Raw genomic sequence first — 17,417 nt, 5'->3', positions numbered from 1 at the left:
GTACTGGGGTGGAACCCAGGGGCTTTTCTACCTCCGGTCTATTCTCCCAGACCTATTTTATATTTTATTTGGAAATAGGGTCTCACTAAGTTGCTGAGAGCCTCACTAAGTAGCTGAGGCTGGCTTTGAACCTGTGTGGTCCTCCTGTCTCAGCCTCCCAAGTGCTGGGATTACAAGCTTGCGCCAACAAGCCTGGCTCTAAATCTTTTTAAATAAATAATTTGCATAGTGTTCTTGGTTTTGCTAAGTTGCTAAGAGCCTCAATAAGTTGCTGAGGCAGGCTTTGAACGTTTGATCCTTCTGTTTCAGCTTCTCAAGTACTGGAATTACAAGTATGCACTTACCGCACCTGGCGGCATTTATCTTAACAAGTAGCTGAAAGGTCATACAAGTTGTACCCTTTTTTTTTTTTATTTTATTTTATTTTATTTTATTTTTTATTATGGAACCCAGGGGCATTCGACCTCCGAGCTATACCCTCTACCATATTTTTTATTCTTTATTTTTGAAACAGGGTCTCACTAAGTTGCGGAGGGCATCACTAAGTAGCTAAGGCTGTCCACGAACTGCAATCCTCAGGTCTCAGCCTCCTGAATGCTGGGATTACAAGCGTGCGCCACCACGCCTGGCTAAATTGTACCCTTTTAAGTAGTTTTTATTTTTGCAGTACTGGGGATGGAACCCAGGGGCATTCTACCTCCAAGTTACACCCAACCCTATTTTTTCTTTATTTTATAACAGGGTCTCACTAAGTCACAAAGGGTCCGGCTAAATTGTACCCTTTCAACAAAGATAGAGGCCAGTTGTGGTGGTGCATGCTTATAATCCCCGGACTTGGGAGGCTGAGATAGGAGGATCAGAGTTTCAAGGCCAGCCTGGGCAGCTAGGCAAGGCCCTTCACAACTTAGACCCTTTTTCCAAATAAATAAAATCAGATTGGGGATGTAGTTCAGAGTAGAATCCCTCTAGGTTCAACCCCAATGCCCCACACACTAAAAAAAAAAAATAAATAAGAAAAATAGACTGAAGCCAGGCTTGGTAGCACATACCTATAATCCCAGTACTTGAGAAGATGAGATAGGAGGATAATAGGTTTCAGGCCAGTTTTAGCAACTTAGGCCTTCAGCAAAACTTATTGAGTCCCTGTTTCAAATAGGGCTGGGGTAGGGTTTAGTCCCCAGTACCACACATACAAAAAGAGACAGAGACTGGGGTGTAATGTGTTAAAATTTAAGAAAAATCCAGAATGTTTTCCTAATCTTATTTTCTCTTATTTTTCTTTTGGGGGACACAAGATAGGAAGCACACCAATTACAGCTTTTGGATAATCTTCAAAGTTCTTTCAGCCAGTGGATGCCAATTTTCTTAGCATCAACATTTCCTGAGCTGTTCAGTTAAAAGAAAAAGGACAAGTGTGGTGGCACATGCCTGTAACTCAGTACCTGGGAGAATGAGACAGCAGAATCTAAGGTACGAGGCCCGAGGGTTGCAGAGTTATGTGTGGTTGCACATGCTTGTAATTCCACTACTTGGGAGGCTGAGACAGGAGGATTGCAGGTTCACAGCCAGCCTTAGCTACTTAGTGAAGCCCCCCACAACTTAGTGAGACGCTGTTTCCAAATAATGAATAAAAAATAGGGCTGGGGGTGTAGCTCACAGGTAGAATGCCCCTGAATTCAATCCCCAGTTCCACATACCAAAAGAGAGTTGCAGGTATAGCTCATAGGTGGAATGATCCTGGATTCAATCCCTAGTATATAAATAAATGAAGTCAAGATATGACCTTTTCTCTTCATTTTTCTCATAAGTAGCAAGTATTGAAGTTCCTATGACTTTATTATTGACATGTACGTTTTCTGCCCTCAGCGCCCTTAGGAAGAAGATAATTTCATTGATTTTTGTACCGGACCTGATGGGGCCTCAGTTGTCAAAGGTGACACCATTGAGGTGTCAGATACGGAAGTGAAACTGGTGCTAGGGCAGAATGATGATGGTAGATCTGAAGGTGATTGAGCATTTGGATGCTCACATCAGGGCTCTGTGGGAAACTGAGGGGCATGCGACAGAGAGCGTCAGTCAAAGTAAAAAGTCAACGCCACACACAGACAGTCTGGATCTCAAGAGCTCCTGCTGGCGCTTCCGGAACTTCCATTATCACAACGCAGCTGGGCCCCGTGAGGCTGTCAGCCAGCTTCAGGAATTATGTCGTCAGTGGCTGAGACCAGAGATCCACTCAAAAGAGCAGATCTTGGAACTGCTGGTGCTAGAACAGTTCCTGGCCATTCTGCCCAAGGACACGCAAACCTTGATGCAAAAGCACTATCCACAGAGCATTGAAGAGGCTGTGGACTTGGTAGAACACTTGCAGAGGGAATATGATCAAATGAGAAATGGGGTGAGAAGATTTCTGACATGTACAACGAATAGGGTGAAGGTAGATGTAGTGATGTTTGAGGTAGTTAATTGAGAAATGAATTAGGTCTCTTGTTCCTTTAGGGCAGTTAAGTTGGTTTTTGAAATCATAAGCACATAGGCAAAAAGTCATTTCATTGGTTCAAGAGATTATGGCAGAGACTTCTTTAGCTTTAGAGAAAAAGGGTTAGGTAAAGTCTTTGAGAATTGAGGGTAATGGTCTTTGATAAGGAGACAGAAGTTGAATTCTTAGAAGTAAAAGGCAGTGCTAGATGCAGCAGCACAGGCCTGTAATCCTAGTACTTGAGAAGTTGAGACAGGAGTATTTCAAGTTCACGACCAGCCTCAGGAACTTAGTAAGACTCTGTTTCTGTGTGTGTGGTGGTGGTGGGGTACTGCAGATTGAACCCAGGGGTCTTCTACCCCTGAGCTACAACTCTTAATTAAAAAAAAAAAATTTTTTTTTGGTGGTAGTACCCAGAGCCTTTCTACCTCCAGGCTATACTCCCAGACCTTTTTTTTTTTTTTTAAATATATTTTATTTGGAAACAGGGTCTTGCTAAGTTGCTGAAAGCCTCACTAAGTAGCTGAGGCTGACTTCGAACCTGTGCGATCCTCCTGTCTCAGACTCCCAAGCGCGAGGATTACAAGCGTGCGCCACCACGCCCGGCGAATTTTTTAAATTTTTAAATGGTCTCTGCCAGGCATGGTGGCACATGCCTATACTCCCAGTTCTTGAGAGGCTAAGACAGGAGGATTGCAGGTTCATGACCAGCCTCAGGAACTTAGCAAGACTTTCAGTAACCTAGTGAGACTGTTTCAAAACAAGAAATAAAATAGGGCTGAGGTGTAATTTGGAGGTAGAATGTCCAGGGTTCAATCCCCAGTAGCACAAAAGAGGAGGGGTTGGAGGTTTAGTTCAGTGGTAGAACACGCCTGAGTTGCTTCTTCAGTGTGTGTGTGTCTGTCTTTCTCTCTCTCTCTCTCTCTCTCTCTCTCTCTCTCTCTCTCTCTCTCACACACACACGCACACACACACACACACACAGAAAATAGTGTTTTGGGATGGAGGGTTCCAAAATGGGGTGAATATTTAGAGACCAAAGAAGAACAAAGATAGTAAAGTGAAGAAATTCAAAGAACCAGGGGAAGACTGCAAAGAGGAAAAACTAGAAAAAAGGGAACAAAGATTTGGAAAGAAGTAAAATCCCAACAGAATAATAATTGCTAGAAAAAAGACTGAGGGGTAGTGTCTTCCCAAATATAGACCAACATCCACTGGGCTGAGTGGTTTGCCTTTGAATTTACTAGTGAGTTGGCAGTAAGGATATGGTCTTGGGCAGGTGATAAACACCTGCTGGCCTCAGGCCTGCTGTGAAAAATATAGGGCAGGACATAGGTTTGGTGTCAGATCATTTGAATATAGGTTGGAGCCACTCTTCCTCTCTTTTTTGCTCTATTCTGTCCTGATTCTCTGACAGCCTTTCCTGGCCATAGTGAAAATGAGTTTGATAAGATTTTTATTCAGTTCCTTAATATTTAGAGAAAATGAGACAATAGGAAACCACTAAAGAAGGGATACAAGACAAGAGAAAAAGCCAGACCAGCAGTATAGAAAACCTTGCCCATGTCCTGAGATAAGACTGTATGCAGAGGGATGGATGTTGCTATGTTGTCTAAAGCTTCCTAAAATTGGTGTTCCTCCCTCTGCCTCCAGTACTTCAACTAAAAGTAACTTCCATGGTAACAAGGATGGGGATTATTTCCAGGTTACAGTCCAGGAGCTGGGAAAGGAGGCAGTGCTCTTGGGAGAAACAGCAGAGAACCCGGGCTTAAAGCTGAAGCCAGCAGACTCTGAACCAGTGAGTGTGTCTCAGGGTGAAGAATTTTGGAATGCATACCAGGGTCTACAAGAACACTGGGATGGGAAGAAAACTCATAAAGAAACTGAGCCTGCATATGAGAGGGGTAAGGAGTTTGATGGTACTTTCTTTCTGTGAACTATGGCAGTATTTTTTTGAGCTGAAATGCCATCTGCATTTTCTTGATACCTATCCTGTATACCTGTAACAATAGCCGTGATTAGTAGTAATGTCCTCTCAGTGGTAGAATGAACCAATTATGAGCCAGGCATCTTCTGTAATCCTAGTAGTTGAGAGGCAGAGACAGGAGGACCACACGTTTGAGGCTAAATAATAATAATTTAAAAATAGGGCAAGGGGTGTAATTCGGAGGTTGAATGTTCCTGCATTCCATCCCCAGACCAGCAAAAAAGAAAAAGAAATGGAAGCTTGGCATGGTGGTACATACTTGTAATCCCAGTACTTGGGAGGCTGAAACAGGAGGATTGCAGACTGGAGAACAGTCTCAGCAAGTAGTAAGACTTATCAATTTAGCAAGACCCTGTTTTCAAATAAAAGTAAAATAGACTGTAGCTCAGAAGTAGAGTGCCTCTGGGTTAAATCCCTAGTGCCAAAGAAAAAAGAAATGGAGTCAGGCATGATGGCACATGTTTATAACCCTAGTACTTGGGAGGCTGAGACAGAATTGCAGGTTCATGGCCAGCCACGGCAACTTATGCCCTCTGCACTGTTTCAGAAATAAAAAATAAAATAGGGCTGGGGGTATAGCTTGGAGGTAGAAAGTCTCTGGGTTCAATTCTTAGTACCATAAAAAAAAAAAAAGAAAAAGAAATGGGCTATTAGTTGAAGAAAGTTATGACAGTTGTGTACCAGGAAAAATAAAAATTTCATCTTCTGTGTGCACGGCTCCCTGAGTACTTCATTTTGAAATACTTTTAATTTTGGCCCAACTTAGAATAATTTACGTGATGAGAAGAAAATTAACAGGGAGGTGTCACTTTCTAATGACCACCAACCAAAGAGCTAGGGAATCGGTTTTAAGGACTGATAGGAATCTTATTTATGAATCACTTCTGACACCATACACAACACTTAAGGTATACCATCTGTCCTGAAAGAATCAAGATCTATATTTCAGAAAGAAGATTGGATATTCACAGAATCAAGGAATTTTCTCTGGATCTTTTTTCATCCACAGCTGTTCCTACCCATCAGATTGTAGCCTCTCCAGAGGAGAAAGACACCAAAGACTGGAGAGTAGAATCTGAGCTTGTCTTGCCCAAAACCCAGGTGAGCTAGCTATGCTTTATAGTTGTCTAGAGCTGCCTTTCTCTGTAGCCCATGATGTATACTGGCCTGGGGGATTCAGAGACATGTTAGGGTTAGTCTTTCCCCACCGGGGTACTGGGTATCTCCTAGGCTATTTGCTGATCCCTTTGCCCTTTTCTGGTTTTTAATACGGTTGGGCATGGTGGTGCGTGCTGGTAATTCCAGTACTTGGGAGGCTGAGATGGGAGGATCAAAGGTTCAAGGACAGCCTTAGCAATGTAATCAGATTGTGAGTAACCTATGAGACCCTGTTACACAAAATAGAAAAGAGCTAGAGGTGTAGCTCAGAGATAGAATACAAATGCCCCCCTACACACATGCATGCACACACACATTCAGGCATGTATTGCATAATGATTGGGATACTTTCTGAGAAATACACAGGTGCCAGGCATGGTGGGGCATGCTTGTGCCAGTACTTTAGAGATTTAGACAGGAGGATTGCAGGTTTGCGCCAGCCTCAGCAACTTAGTGAGGTCTTCTGCAACTTAGTGAAACCCTGTTTCAAAATAGGGCTAGAGGTGTAGCTCAGAGATAGAATGCCCTTGGGCTCAATCCCCAGTACCAAACACACACACACACAAAATACACTTAAGTGCTAGGCATGGTGGTGCATTATTATAATACTTGGGAGGCTGAAACAGGAGGATTGCAGGTTTGAAGCCAGCCTCAGCAACCTAGTGAGACTCTCAGCAGTTTAGCAAGACCGTTTCCAAATAAAATAAGATGGGTCTGGGAGGTATAGCCTGGAGGTAGAAGACATCTGAGTTCCATCCCCAGTGCCAAAAAAGAATAAAAAAAGAAATACACTTAGATGATTTTGTTGTTCAAACATTATGGATTGTGTTTACACACACCTAGTAGGTATAGGTCAGTCACTCCATGAGACCTCTTAATGCAATCAGTAGACACAGTATACTGTAAAGATTGCTGCCCTCATATCATGTGTATACTGTGTAAACTTTATAATTAGAAGGAGTATACTCAAATAACTAAAAATACAGTAAATACATAAACCAGTAACATAATCATTTAAGTAATATGTTCTTTTTTTCTTTTTTTTGTGGGCCTGGGGGTGCAACCCATAGGCATTTGGCTTCCGATCTACATCCCTTCCCTATTTTTTATTCTTTATTTTTGTTTTTGAAACAGGGTATCACTAAGTTGCAGAGGGCCTCACTAAGTAGCTGAGGCTGTCTGTGAACCACAAACCATGATCCTCTGGTCTCAGCCCAGCTAAATAGTATGTTCTTGTACATACCTATGCACTGTACTTTTGTATAGCTAGTAACATAGGTTTGTTTATACCAGCATCACCACAAACACATAGGGCATTAATGTCACTAGGCAATAGAAATTTTTGAGCTTTTTTTGCTTTTTTGGTGGTACTGGGTTTCCTGGAAACCCTTCTACCTCTGGGCTACACTCCCAGACTATTTTATACTTTTATTTGGAAACAGAGTCTCTTAAGCCAGAGAGGCTGGCTTCGAACCAGCGCGATCCTGCTGTCTCCGCCTCCCAGGCGTGGGGATTACTAGCGTGTGCGCCACCATGCCCGGCCTTGAGCTCTTTTTATAGTCATATGGAACCACTTTCATGTATATGGCCTATCATTGACCAGAACGTCCTTATTTGGCCCATGAGTAATGTATTATTAATTCCTTCATATATGGCCTACCATATAGTTCTTAGCCAGACGGTTGGGCTGCTTCTATAATAGCAAATACTGAGCTAAATTTATTCTCTTTTTTAGAGCTTGTTGACATTTGAAGAAGTGGCCTTGTATTTTTCCCAGGAGGAATGGGAGTTACTGGACCCCACGCAGAAGGTTCTCTACAATGATGTCATGCAGGAAAACTATGAGAATCTCATCTCTCTAGGTAGAGTCTCCCTCCTTTTGTATAGAAGTTTAGCCTTCCCCATTCTTGGCTTGCTGAGAATGAAGTTCTGTGAGAATCTCAGTCGTCTTAGCTGCCTTGGTGTATCCAGATCACCTGGGGAGTTTTTCCCAAATGTATATACTCATGTTTTAGCCTGTGTAGAATTCATCATCCACTTCTCTCTGAAATTTGTTCTTCCAAGTCTTTTCCTTGCTCAGGCAAGGAAAAAAATACATTGAGTCAATCTTTCCTTCATATTCTACTAGTAACCAGTTCATTAGCAAGTTTATTATTTTTATTGTTTATTTATTTATTTAATTTTATTTTTTGCAGTACTGGGGAAGGAACCCAGGCCATTCTACCTCCAAGCTACATTCCCAGCCCTATTTTTTTTTATTCCTTATTTATTTATTTATTTTTGCGGGTCTGGGGATGGAACCCAGGGGCATTCTACCTCTAAGCTACACCCCCTGCCCTCTTTTTATTCTTTATTTTGAAACCGGGTCTCACTGAGTTGCAGATGGCCTTACTAAGTAGCTGAGGCTGTCCGCGAACCAGGATCCTCCAGGTCTCAGCCTCCCGAATGCTGGGATTACAAGCGTGTGCCACCACACCCGGCTCCTTATTTTGTTTTTTGTTTTTTGGTTTTTTTGGGGGTCTGGGGAAGGAACCCAGGGGCATTCTACCTCCAAGCTATACCCCGTGCCCTATTATTATTATTTTTTTTTATTCTTTATTTTGAAACAGGATCTCACTAAGTTGTGAAGGGCCTCACTAAGTAGCTGAGGTTGTCCTCGAACCGCAATCCTCTGGTCTCAGCCTCCCAAATGCTGGGATTACAAGCGTGCACCACAACACCCAGCTTCTTTATTCCTTATTTTGAAACAGAGTCTCACTAAGTTGTGAAAGGCCTCACTAAGTAGCTGAGGCTGTCCATGAACCGTGATCCTCTGGTATCAGCCTCCCAAATGCTGGGGTTACAAGTATGTGCCACCACTCCAAGCAAGTTTTTTACCTCCGTTTTGACATATATTGGCTCCAATCATGTCTCAAACTCTTGAATTGTTAGCATCCTTGTCTAAGCCAGCATCATTTCCAGATAGCTTTCTAACTGGTACTATCTCTACTCTTGCCCTCCCATAGTCTGTTTACCATATAATACCCAGAGCGATCTTTTAAAAATCTCATTAAGTTATGATAACTCTTTGCTTCAAAATTCTGCAGTGAGCTAGGCGTGGTGGCACATGTTTGTAATCCCAGCATTCAGGAGGCTGGGACCGGAGGATCGCTGTTTGCGAACAGCCTCAGCTACTTAAATGAGGCCCTCTGCAGTTTAGTGATACTCTATCTCAAAATAAAGAATAAAAAAATAGGTCAAGGGGTATGTCTCAGAGGTCGAATGCCCCTGAGTTCCATCCTTAGCCTGTAAAAAAAATAATAATAATAATTCTGCAGTGATTTTTTTTAAATTCAGAATAGAATTTAAACTCCTCATTGGGGCATCAGGATCTTTCATGAGCTGGAATGAGCTGTCATTGTCTCCTGAGACTCATGGCCTTGCTCAGTTCTCTTTATATATTTTTTTGTTTCTGTGGTGCTAGGGATTGAAACTAGAGGCCTTCTATCTCCAGGCTGTTTTATTTTTTAATTTAGAAACTGAGTCTCAAGCCAGGCTTGGTGGTGCACGCTTGTTATCCCCACGCTTGGGAAGCGGAGACAGGAGGATCGCACAGGTTCGAAGCCTGCTGCACTGGCTTAAGAGACCCTGTTTTCTTTCTTTCTTTCTTTCTTTTTTTTTTTTTTTTTTGGTGGTACTGGGGTTTCTGGAAGCCCTTCTACCTCCGGGCTACACTCCCAGACCTATTTTTTTTTTTATTTTTTATATGGAAACAGGGTCTCTTAAGCCAGCAAGGCTGGCTCTGAACCAGCACGATCCTCCTGTCTCCGCCTCCCAAGCGCGGGGATTACAAGCGTGCGCCACCACGCCCAGCTCTTAAGAGACCCTGTTTTCAAATAAAAAAGTATAAAAAGTAAGTCTGGGAGTGTAGGAACCCCAGTACCACCAAAAAAAAAAAAGAAAAGAAAAGAAACTGTGTCTCACTATGTTATTGAGAGCCTCACTGAATTGCTGAGTCTGGTTTCTTTCTCTCTCGGCCTCCCAAGTAATGGGATTACAGACATGTACCACCATACCTGGCTGCTCAGTTTTCTTTAACCACATTGGTTATCTTGTTGTTTCTTGAACTTGCATACTTATTTCTTCTTTCCCTTTTCTTCTGCCTGGCACTTTTCTGCCACATAGCAAAGTTCTCACTTTCAGATTTTTTTCTTTTTTTCTTTTTCAGTATTGGGATGGAACCCCAGGGGCATTCTACCTCTGAGCTACACCCCTAGTACTATTTTTTATTCTTTATTTTTTGAAACAGGGTCTCACTGAGTTGCAGAAAGCCCCAACTAAGTAGCTGAGGCTGTCACGAACCCTGATTCTCTTGTCTCAGCCTCCCGAATGCTAGGAATACAAGCATGTGCCACCATGCCCGTCTGACTTTAAGATTTCTGCTCATATCTTTTCTTCCTCCTCTTCCTCCTCCTCCTCCTCCTCCTTTTCCTTCTCCCTCTTCTCTTCTTTCTCCTCCTTGTCCTCTTTTGCCGCCTTTTTGGTTTTGAGAATTGGACCCAGGGTCTTCGAGCTCTGCTCGCAGCCTTTTTTAATTTTTTATTTTGAAACCAAACAACACTAAGTTGCTGAAGCTGGCTCTGAACCTGTGATCGTGCTAAGTTGCTGATGCTTCTACGAGAAGAATCTTAGAATTTTATTTATTTATTTATTTATTTTGTGTGTGGTACTAGGGATGGAACCCAGGGACTTTCTACCTCCGGGCTATACTCCCAGACTTATTTTTTGTATTTTTATTTGGAAACAGGTTCTCAGTAAGTTGCTGAGAGCCTCACTAAGTAGCTGAGGATGGCTTCATCCTGTGTGATCCTCCTGTCTCAGCCTCCCAAGCACGGGGAATACAAGCGTGCGCCACCAACCCCGGCTGAATTTTTTTTTATCATTAATTTTCTTCAAAACCTTTTTCAATTCTTGACATTGTATTTGTTTGATTGCCTCACTACCCCACTAGAATGTAAACATGAAATCAAGGGAATCTGTCTTCTTTACCACTATAGTCTCAGCCTATAGAACCATGACTATCACATCGTAGCCATTCAGTAAATAAATATTTATTTTTGGTGCTGAGACTTGAACCAGGGGCCTCAAGCATGCTGAACATACTTTCTACTGAGTTACATTGTCAGCCCCAATAAATATTTATTGAAAGAGTAACAAATTATCTCCATACTGGACAGTATGTGTAGAAAAGGTCCACCAAATGCTTTTGGTCTGTTTCTTCTGCCTGGATATGAACAGCGAGCTATAGGACTCCATGGCTAAATAAATCTAAGTAAGCAACTATAATTATGACAGCAGGCACTTGTGTACATGATACCCAGGCTACTGTCCTACTGGAATCGCTATCCCTGGGCCTGTCTAGGATGAATTCTCTTAAGGAGTTATTAAAACCACTCATATTCCTCACAACTTGTAGAATTTGGTTTCCCTTTGGTTGAACATGGGTGTTCTTATTAGCAGAAGAGATGTGCACTGAGTTCTTATTTCCTATATCTTTTTTATTGATCCACTTTGGGCTTTACTTCTTGGTCTTTGCAATCTACTTATGAAATGCAGTATACTATAAACATAATTACTGGATCTGCGCCAGACGTGGTGGCACACACTTGTAATCCCAGTACTTGGAGGCTGAAATAGGAGGACCACAGGTTCACAGCCAGCCTCAGCTACTTCGTGAGGCCTCTGCAGCTTAGACCCTGTTTCAAAATAAAGAATAAAAAATAGGACTGGGGATGTAGCTCAGAAGTAGAATGTCCCTGGGTTCCATCCCCAGTACCTCAAAACAAACAAACAAAAAAACACTGGATCTGGAAGTCTGTCTGTTTAATCATTTGCAGTAACAAACTGTAAATGTGTCCTTCAGTTTTCCTTAGTAGTTTGGAATTAGGGGACCATTTCACTGTGAGGTAATAGTCCTTGACCTGATTTTTTCTATTTCATAGCATTATTTGTACTTCCCAAACCCAAAGTGATTTCCTGTATAGAACAAGGGAAAGACCCATGGATTCAAGGATCCTCAGAGTTCAGAGACAGTCCCAGAGAGTCTCCTACAGGTAAGTATACCCTGGGAAGAAGAGATATCTGCCTCTAAGTGAACATTTACAAGGATTTAGCTTTTTATGTGTGTGTATGTATGTGGTACTAAAGATGGAACCCAGGGGCATTCTACCTTCACGCTACCCCTACCTTCCCTCCCAGCTCTATTTTATTCTTTTATTTATTTATCTATTTATTTTTGTGGTTCTGGGGATGGAACCTAGAGACATTCTACTTCCAAGCTACACCCCCAACCCTATTTTTTTAGTCTTTATTTTGAAATAGGGTCTCGCCGAGTTGCACAGGACCTCACTAAGTAGTAGCTACGAACTGCAATCTTCCTGTCTCAGCCTCCCGAATGCTGGGGTTACAAGCGTGTGCTACTATGCCCGGCTAGGACTTAAAAATTTAAGAATCTGCTTCTCTGTGGGGTTTTTTGTTTTTTTAAATCAAAGATCATTGAGATTTTCTTTCCATTCTGTGGCTTTCTTGTTCTGGGATACATGTTACCATTGTAACAGTGCTGTGGGCTCTTTTCCTCAATTCAAATAGATAAGTTGAATTGGGAAATTAAAACTAATAGTTCAGTTGCAGCTTCAACAAATTTTTATTACAAAGTCAGTAGGAAATAGAACAGAAGAAGAGCAGCGTGCCTGAACGATATGCTGGAGAGCCTGAACATGGAACTCTGCCTCCATCTCCAACCCTGGCCCTTAAATATAGGTTTTCTTATGTTCTTATCAGCGTTACCAATACAACGGTTTAATAACTTATCTCTTAGGTGGTGCTTCCTTGTCTCCAGGCAGTATATTTACTAGGTACAGGGTTAATAAACTATCTTGTTTTACTCCATAGTGTCAGACTGTATTTGTTGCCCATCAACTATGGGTGCTTTGAAATAACACATGGAGTTTATATTTTCCATTCCAATACCAGGTCACAAAGAATAGGAGGGAAACAGAGGTATCAATTGCCTCTACATATTTTTTTTTTTCTTTTTGCAGGTCTGGGGATGGAGCTCAGGGGCATTCGACCTCCAAGCTACACCCCCTGCCCTATTTTTTATTCTTTATTTTGAAGACAGTATCTCACTGAGTTGCAGAGGGCCTCACTAAGTAGCCGAGGCTGTCCGCGAACCGTGATCCTCTGGTCTCAGCCTTCCAAATGCTGGGATTAGAAGCATGCGCCACCACACCTGGCTTTCTCTACATATTTTTAAAGCTGAAGGCTTTAACTGCCTCTGCATTCTTACTATAGGTCAACATAAGGGCAAAGGACAGAGGGGAGGGAGAGTTCTAGATTGTTAACAGGCCAGGCTGTGTTTCTCCCTGTTGGAGTGCCTGTGTAGCACCTAGGCTCTGACTGCTTTTTACATTTTTATGGAAGTTAATAGCAGAGCAGTTTTTCAGTACCAGCACAATACAGATGGTTGATTCTTATCTTTATTCCAACAGGGTTAAGTCCAAGAAATGACACTGAAAACCATCAGACTCTATCTCTTTTTGACTTAGAAATACAGGCACCAAGAGACATAGTATCAGAAAAAAACAAAGGGAAAGTTCCCCAGAAAACAACTGGCAAAGAAAATCATGGTGATATACACAAAGTAGGTAAGTGGTGCCAAGATTTTCCAGTGAAGAAAAAGAAGAAACGTTCAACATGGAAACAAGAGCTATTGAAGCTTATGGATCTTCACAAGAAAGACCGTGCAAGAGAGAAGCCTTTTAAATGTCAGGAATGTGGGAAAAGCTTCAGAGTTAGCTCTGACCTTATCAAGCACCAAAGAATTCACACTGAAGAGAAACCTTTTAAGTGTCAGCAGTGTGATAAGAGGTTTAGATGGAGTTCAGACCTTAATAAGCATTCAACAACACATCAGGGATTAAAACCATATAAATGTTCATGGTGTGGGAAAAGCTTCAGTCAAAATACAAATCTTCACACACACCAAAGAACTCACACAGGAGAGAAGCCCTTTACGTGTCATGAATGTGGGAAAAAATTCAGTCAGAATTCCCACCTTATTAAACACAAGAGAACACACACAGGTGAGCAGCCTTATGCCTGTGATACATGCAAGAGAAACTTCAGCAGACGGTCAAGCCTTCTTAGACACCAGAAGCTCCATCAATGAAAGCAAGCATATACAGTGTCCTTATATCAAAGAAATTCACCAAATAGAGCTTGATTCTGAAATTAGTGAAAAAATGGAAACACATTCTTCATTGGAAAATTGGGAGCATAAATGTCATGATTCATCGAAAGGAATCAAGGTTGCCTCTGTAGGGAGCATAATAGTCATACAACATACTATTTTTTACTGTTTTTCTTTTGTGTGTCTGTGATACTAGGGATGGAATCCAGAGGCATTCTACCTCCAAGCTACACCCCCAGTTCTGTATTTTTTTATTTGGAAACAGGGTCTCACTGTGTTGCAGATGGACTCACTGAGTTCCTGAGGCTGGCTGCAAACCTGCAATCCTCTTGTCTCAGCCTCCCAAGTACTGGGATTATAAGTGTGCACCACCACACCTAGCTCTTGTTTTATTATTATTATTTTGTTTTACTTTTAAAGTAACCCTTAGCAAGAAAGATACTCTTTGTGTATGTTTGTGGCACTGGGGATTGAACTCAGGGGCATTCTATCTCTGAGTTAAATCCCCAGCCCTATTTTTTTATTTTTATGTGGAAACAGAGTCTCATTATGTTGATGAGAGTCTCACTACTTGCTGAGACTGTTCTTGAACCTGTGATACTCCTCTCTCAGCCTCTCAAGTACTGGGATTATAGGTGTGCACTACTACACCCAGCTTGCAAGAGAGAGATTCTAAGAGCAGCTGAGTAAGCGAAACTTTTCCTAGCAATTATACATGTAAACATAAAATTTCAACTTTAAATAGCAGCCAATCAGTAGTCTTCTGTGTCACAGAAGTAAATATTTTTGGTTTTGCATTGATCTCTCTAGTCTTGAACATAGATTTGTAACATCGTCTTCCAAGAAGAAAAACAGTTGACATATGTTCATGTTTAATTGCAGACCATGCTTACTAATTTCAGTAGTCTTATGGGGGCAGAAGGAAATTTTTTTCCCCCTGAAGTATTGGGGATTGCATTCAGGGGAATTCTACCTTTGAGCTATACCCCCCAGCCCTATTTATTTTTTTATTTTTTGGGAAAGTTTTTCAGGAATTAAATTAGGTTTTGGTAGAATGGCTAATATTTATTCTGCTTATGCAAGAACAAGGGAGATCTTTTCATCTTTTAATATCTTCAATTTCTTTAGTGTTTTATAATTTTTATTGTAGAGGCCTTTTACTTCCTTGGTTAGGTTTATTACTATATATTTTATTGGCTTTGAGGTTATTATGAATTGTTTTTTCGGATTTCTCAGTGGATTCATGATTGACATAGAAAAGCTACTGATTTTTTTAGATTAGTTTTGTATCCTGTTACTTTGCTGAATTTGTTAATCAGCTTTAGTAGTCTTTTGGTTGAGTTTTTTAGGTCTTCTAAATATAGGATTATATCATCTGCAAGTAGAGATAATTTTAATTATTTTTCTATTCAAATTACTTTGATATTCTTCTCTTATGGCTCCAGCAAAAATCTTGACTATATTGAAAAGTAGTGGTGATAGTGGTATCTTTGTTTTGTTCCTGATTTTGAAGAGAATTCCTGCAGTTTTTCCCCTGTTCAGTATGATGTCGGCTTTGGGTTTATTGTATGTTGCCTTAGTGATATTGAAATAAGCTTCTTTTGTTCCAATTTTCTGTAGGTTTCTTTTTTCTTTTTTTTGATACTGGGGATGGAATCCAGGGCATTTTGCCTCTGAGCTATACCTCCAGCCCTATTTTTAATTTTTTATTTTTGAAACAGGGTCTCACTGAGTTGCAAAGGGTCTTACTAAGTAGCTGAGGCTGTCCATGAACTGCAATCTTCCTGTCTCTGCCTCCCAAATGCTGGAATTACAAGCGTGCGTGCGCCATCACACCCAGCCTTCTGCAGTGGTTTTTTTTTGTTTTGTTTTTGTTTGTTTATTTTGCAGGTCTGGGGATGGAACCCAGGGGCATTTGACCTCCAAGCTAACCCCCTGCCCTATTTTTTATTCTTTATTTTGAAACAGGGTCTCACTAAGTTGCAGAGGACCTCACTAAGTAGCTGAGGCTGTCCGCGAATCGCGATCCTCCAGTCTCAGCCTCCCAAATGCTGGGATTACAAGCGTGCGCCACCACGCTGGCTTTTATTCTTTATTTTGAAACCAGGTCTCACTGAGCTGCAGAGGGCCTTATTAAGTAGCTGAGGCTGTCCGTTAACTGCAATCCTCTGGTCTCAGCCTCCTGAATGCTGGCATTACAAGCATGCACCACCACGCCCGGCTTTCTGCAGTTTTTTTTTTTTTTTTTTTTAAAACATGAATGGGTGTTAGGTTTTGTCAAATGCTTTTTCAGCATCTCATGAGATGATCGTGTGATCTTTGTCCCTAGTTCTTTTTTGTGGTGAATAACATGTATTGATTTCCATATGTTGAATCATCATTGCATTCCTGGGATGAAAATAATTTGGTCATGTCAGTTTTCTTGAGGTGGTTTTGAATGTGCATGGTTAGTATTTTGTTTAAAATTTTTTACATCTATATTCAATTATATTGGTCTTTAATTTTCTTTCTTGAGTGAGGTATCTTTGTTCAGCTTTGGTATTAAGATGATATTGGCCTCATAAAAGGAGTTTAGAAGGATTCTATCTCTTTCTATTTTATGGAATAACGTGAAGTATTTGGTTTAGTTATTCTCTTAACATTTTGTAAAATTCAGCTGGGAATTCATCTGGATCTGGGCTTTTTTTTGATGGGAGGCTTTTTGTTGTTTCTCTTTGCTTGCTATCATTCAGTTTAGGTTTTCTGTATTTTTCTGATTCAAGGTTGTATGTGTCTAACAATTCGTGTATTTCTTCTTTGGTGTCCAGCTTATTGGAGTATAAATTTTCAAAATATTTTCTGATGATCCTCTGTATTTTCCCACTCTCTGTGGTGATGTCTTCTTTTTCATTTCTGATTTTAATTATTTTGGTTGATTCTTTCTTTTGGTTAGGTTGGCTAAGGGTTTATCAATCTTACTAGTCCTTTCAAAGACCCAGCTTTTCGTTTTGTTGATCATATGTATTGTTGTTTCTTTTTCTCTAGTTCATTGATTTCTGCTCTGTTCTTAATTTTCTGCTGGGTTTGGGACTAGACTGTTGTATTTTTAGGTCTTTGAGATGTGTTGTTAGGGTGTTTACTTGGTGTTTTTCTTTTTATTATGTGGGCACTTAGTGCTATAAATTTTCCTCTTAAAACCATCTTCAAAATGTCTATAGATTTTGATATGTCATGTTTCTACTTTTGTTTAATTCTAGAAATTTCCTTATTCCTCTCCTTATTTCTTCTTTGATCCAGTCCTCATTCAAGAATCTATTGTTCAATCTTCAAGTATTTATGTAATTTATTTTGGTCATCCTGTTGTTGATTTCGACCTTTATTTCATTGTGATCTTAGAAGATATAGGGAATTATATTGCATTTTTAAAATTTGCTGGTACTTGCTTTGTGGCCCAGAATGTAGTCTGTTTTGGAGAAGGTTCTGTAAACAACTGCAAAAATGTGTATTCAGTTGTTGGTTGAAATATTCTATATATGACTGTTAGTCCATTTGGTTTATAGTGTTCTTTAGATCAAAGAGTCTTTATT

General features: G+C 40.8%; 1 protein-coding gene across 3 annotated transcripts; it reads left to right on the top strand.

Annotated features, from left to right (window-relative positions):
• Window positions 1–1,984: 1,984 nt before the first annotated feature.
• On the top strand, window positions 1,985–13,830 carry ZNF75A (zinc finger protein 75A; the record flags this gene model as incomplete). 3 transcript variants are annotated; one of them, XM_080703301.1, is made up of 6 exons in its annotated part: window positions 1,985–2,395; window positions 4,182–4,380; window positions 5,473–5,564; window positions 7,357–7,483; window positions 11,603–11,713; window positions 13,151–13,830. In XM_080703301.1, the coding sequence occupies 6 exons, from the start codon at window positions 1,985–1,987 to the stop codon at window positions 13,828–13,830; spliced, it is 1,620 nt and encodes a 539-aa protein (XP_080559427.1). The 3 variants fall into 3 exon arrangements, with proteins under 3 accessions (XP_080559427.1, XP_080559428.1, XP_080559429.1); XM_080703302.1 differs by lacking the exons at window positions 4,182–4,380; window positions 5,473–5,564; window positions 11,603–11,713; XM_080703303.1 differs by lacking the exons at window positions 1,985–2,395; window positions 4,182–4,380; window positions 5,473–5,564 and having other exon boundaries at window positions 7,363–7,483; window positions 11,603–11,717; window positions 13,164–13,830.
• Window positions 13,831–17,417: the final 3,587 nt, after the last annotated feature.

This window comes from Muscardinus avellanarius (genome assembly GCF_963383645.1).
Source record: "Muscardinus avellanarius genome assembly, chromosome: 10".
In the NCBI taxonomy this organism is placed as follows: domain Eukaryota; kingdom Metazoa; phylum Chordata; class Mammalia; order Rodentia; family Gliridae; genus Muscardinus; species Muscardinus avellanarius.
The sequence above is the reverse complement of the archived record's forward strand: the minus strand, read 5'-3'. Positions and strand labels throughout refer to the sequence as shown.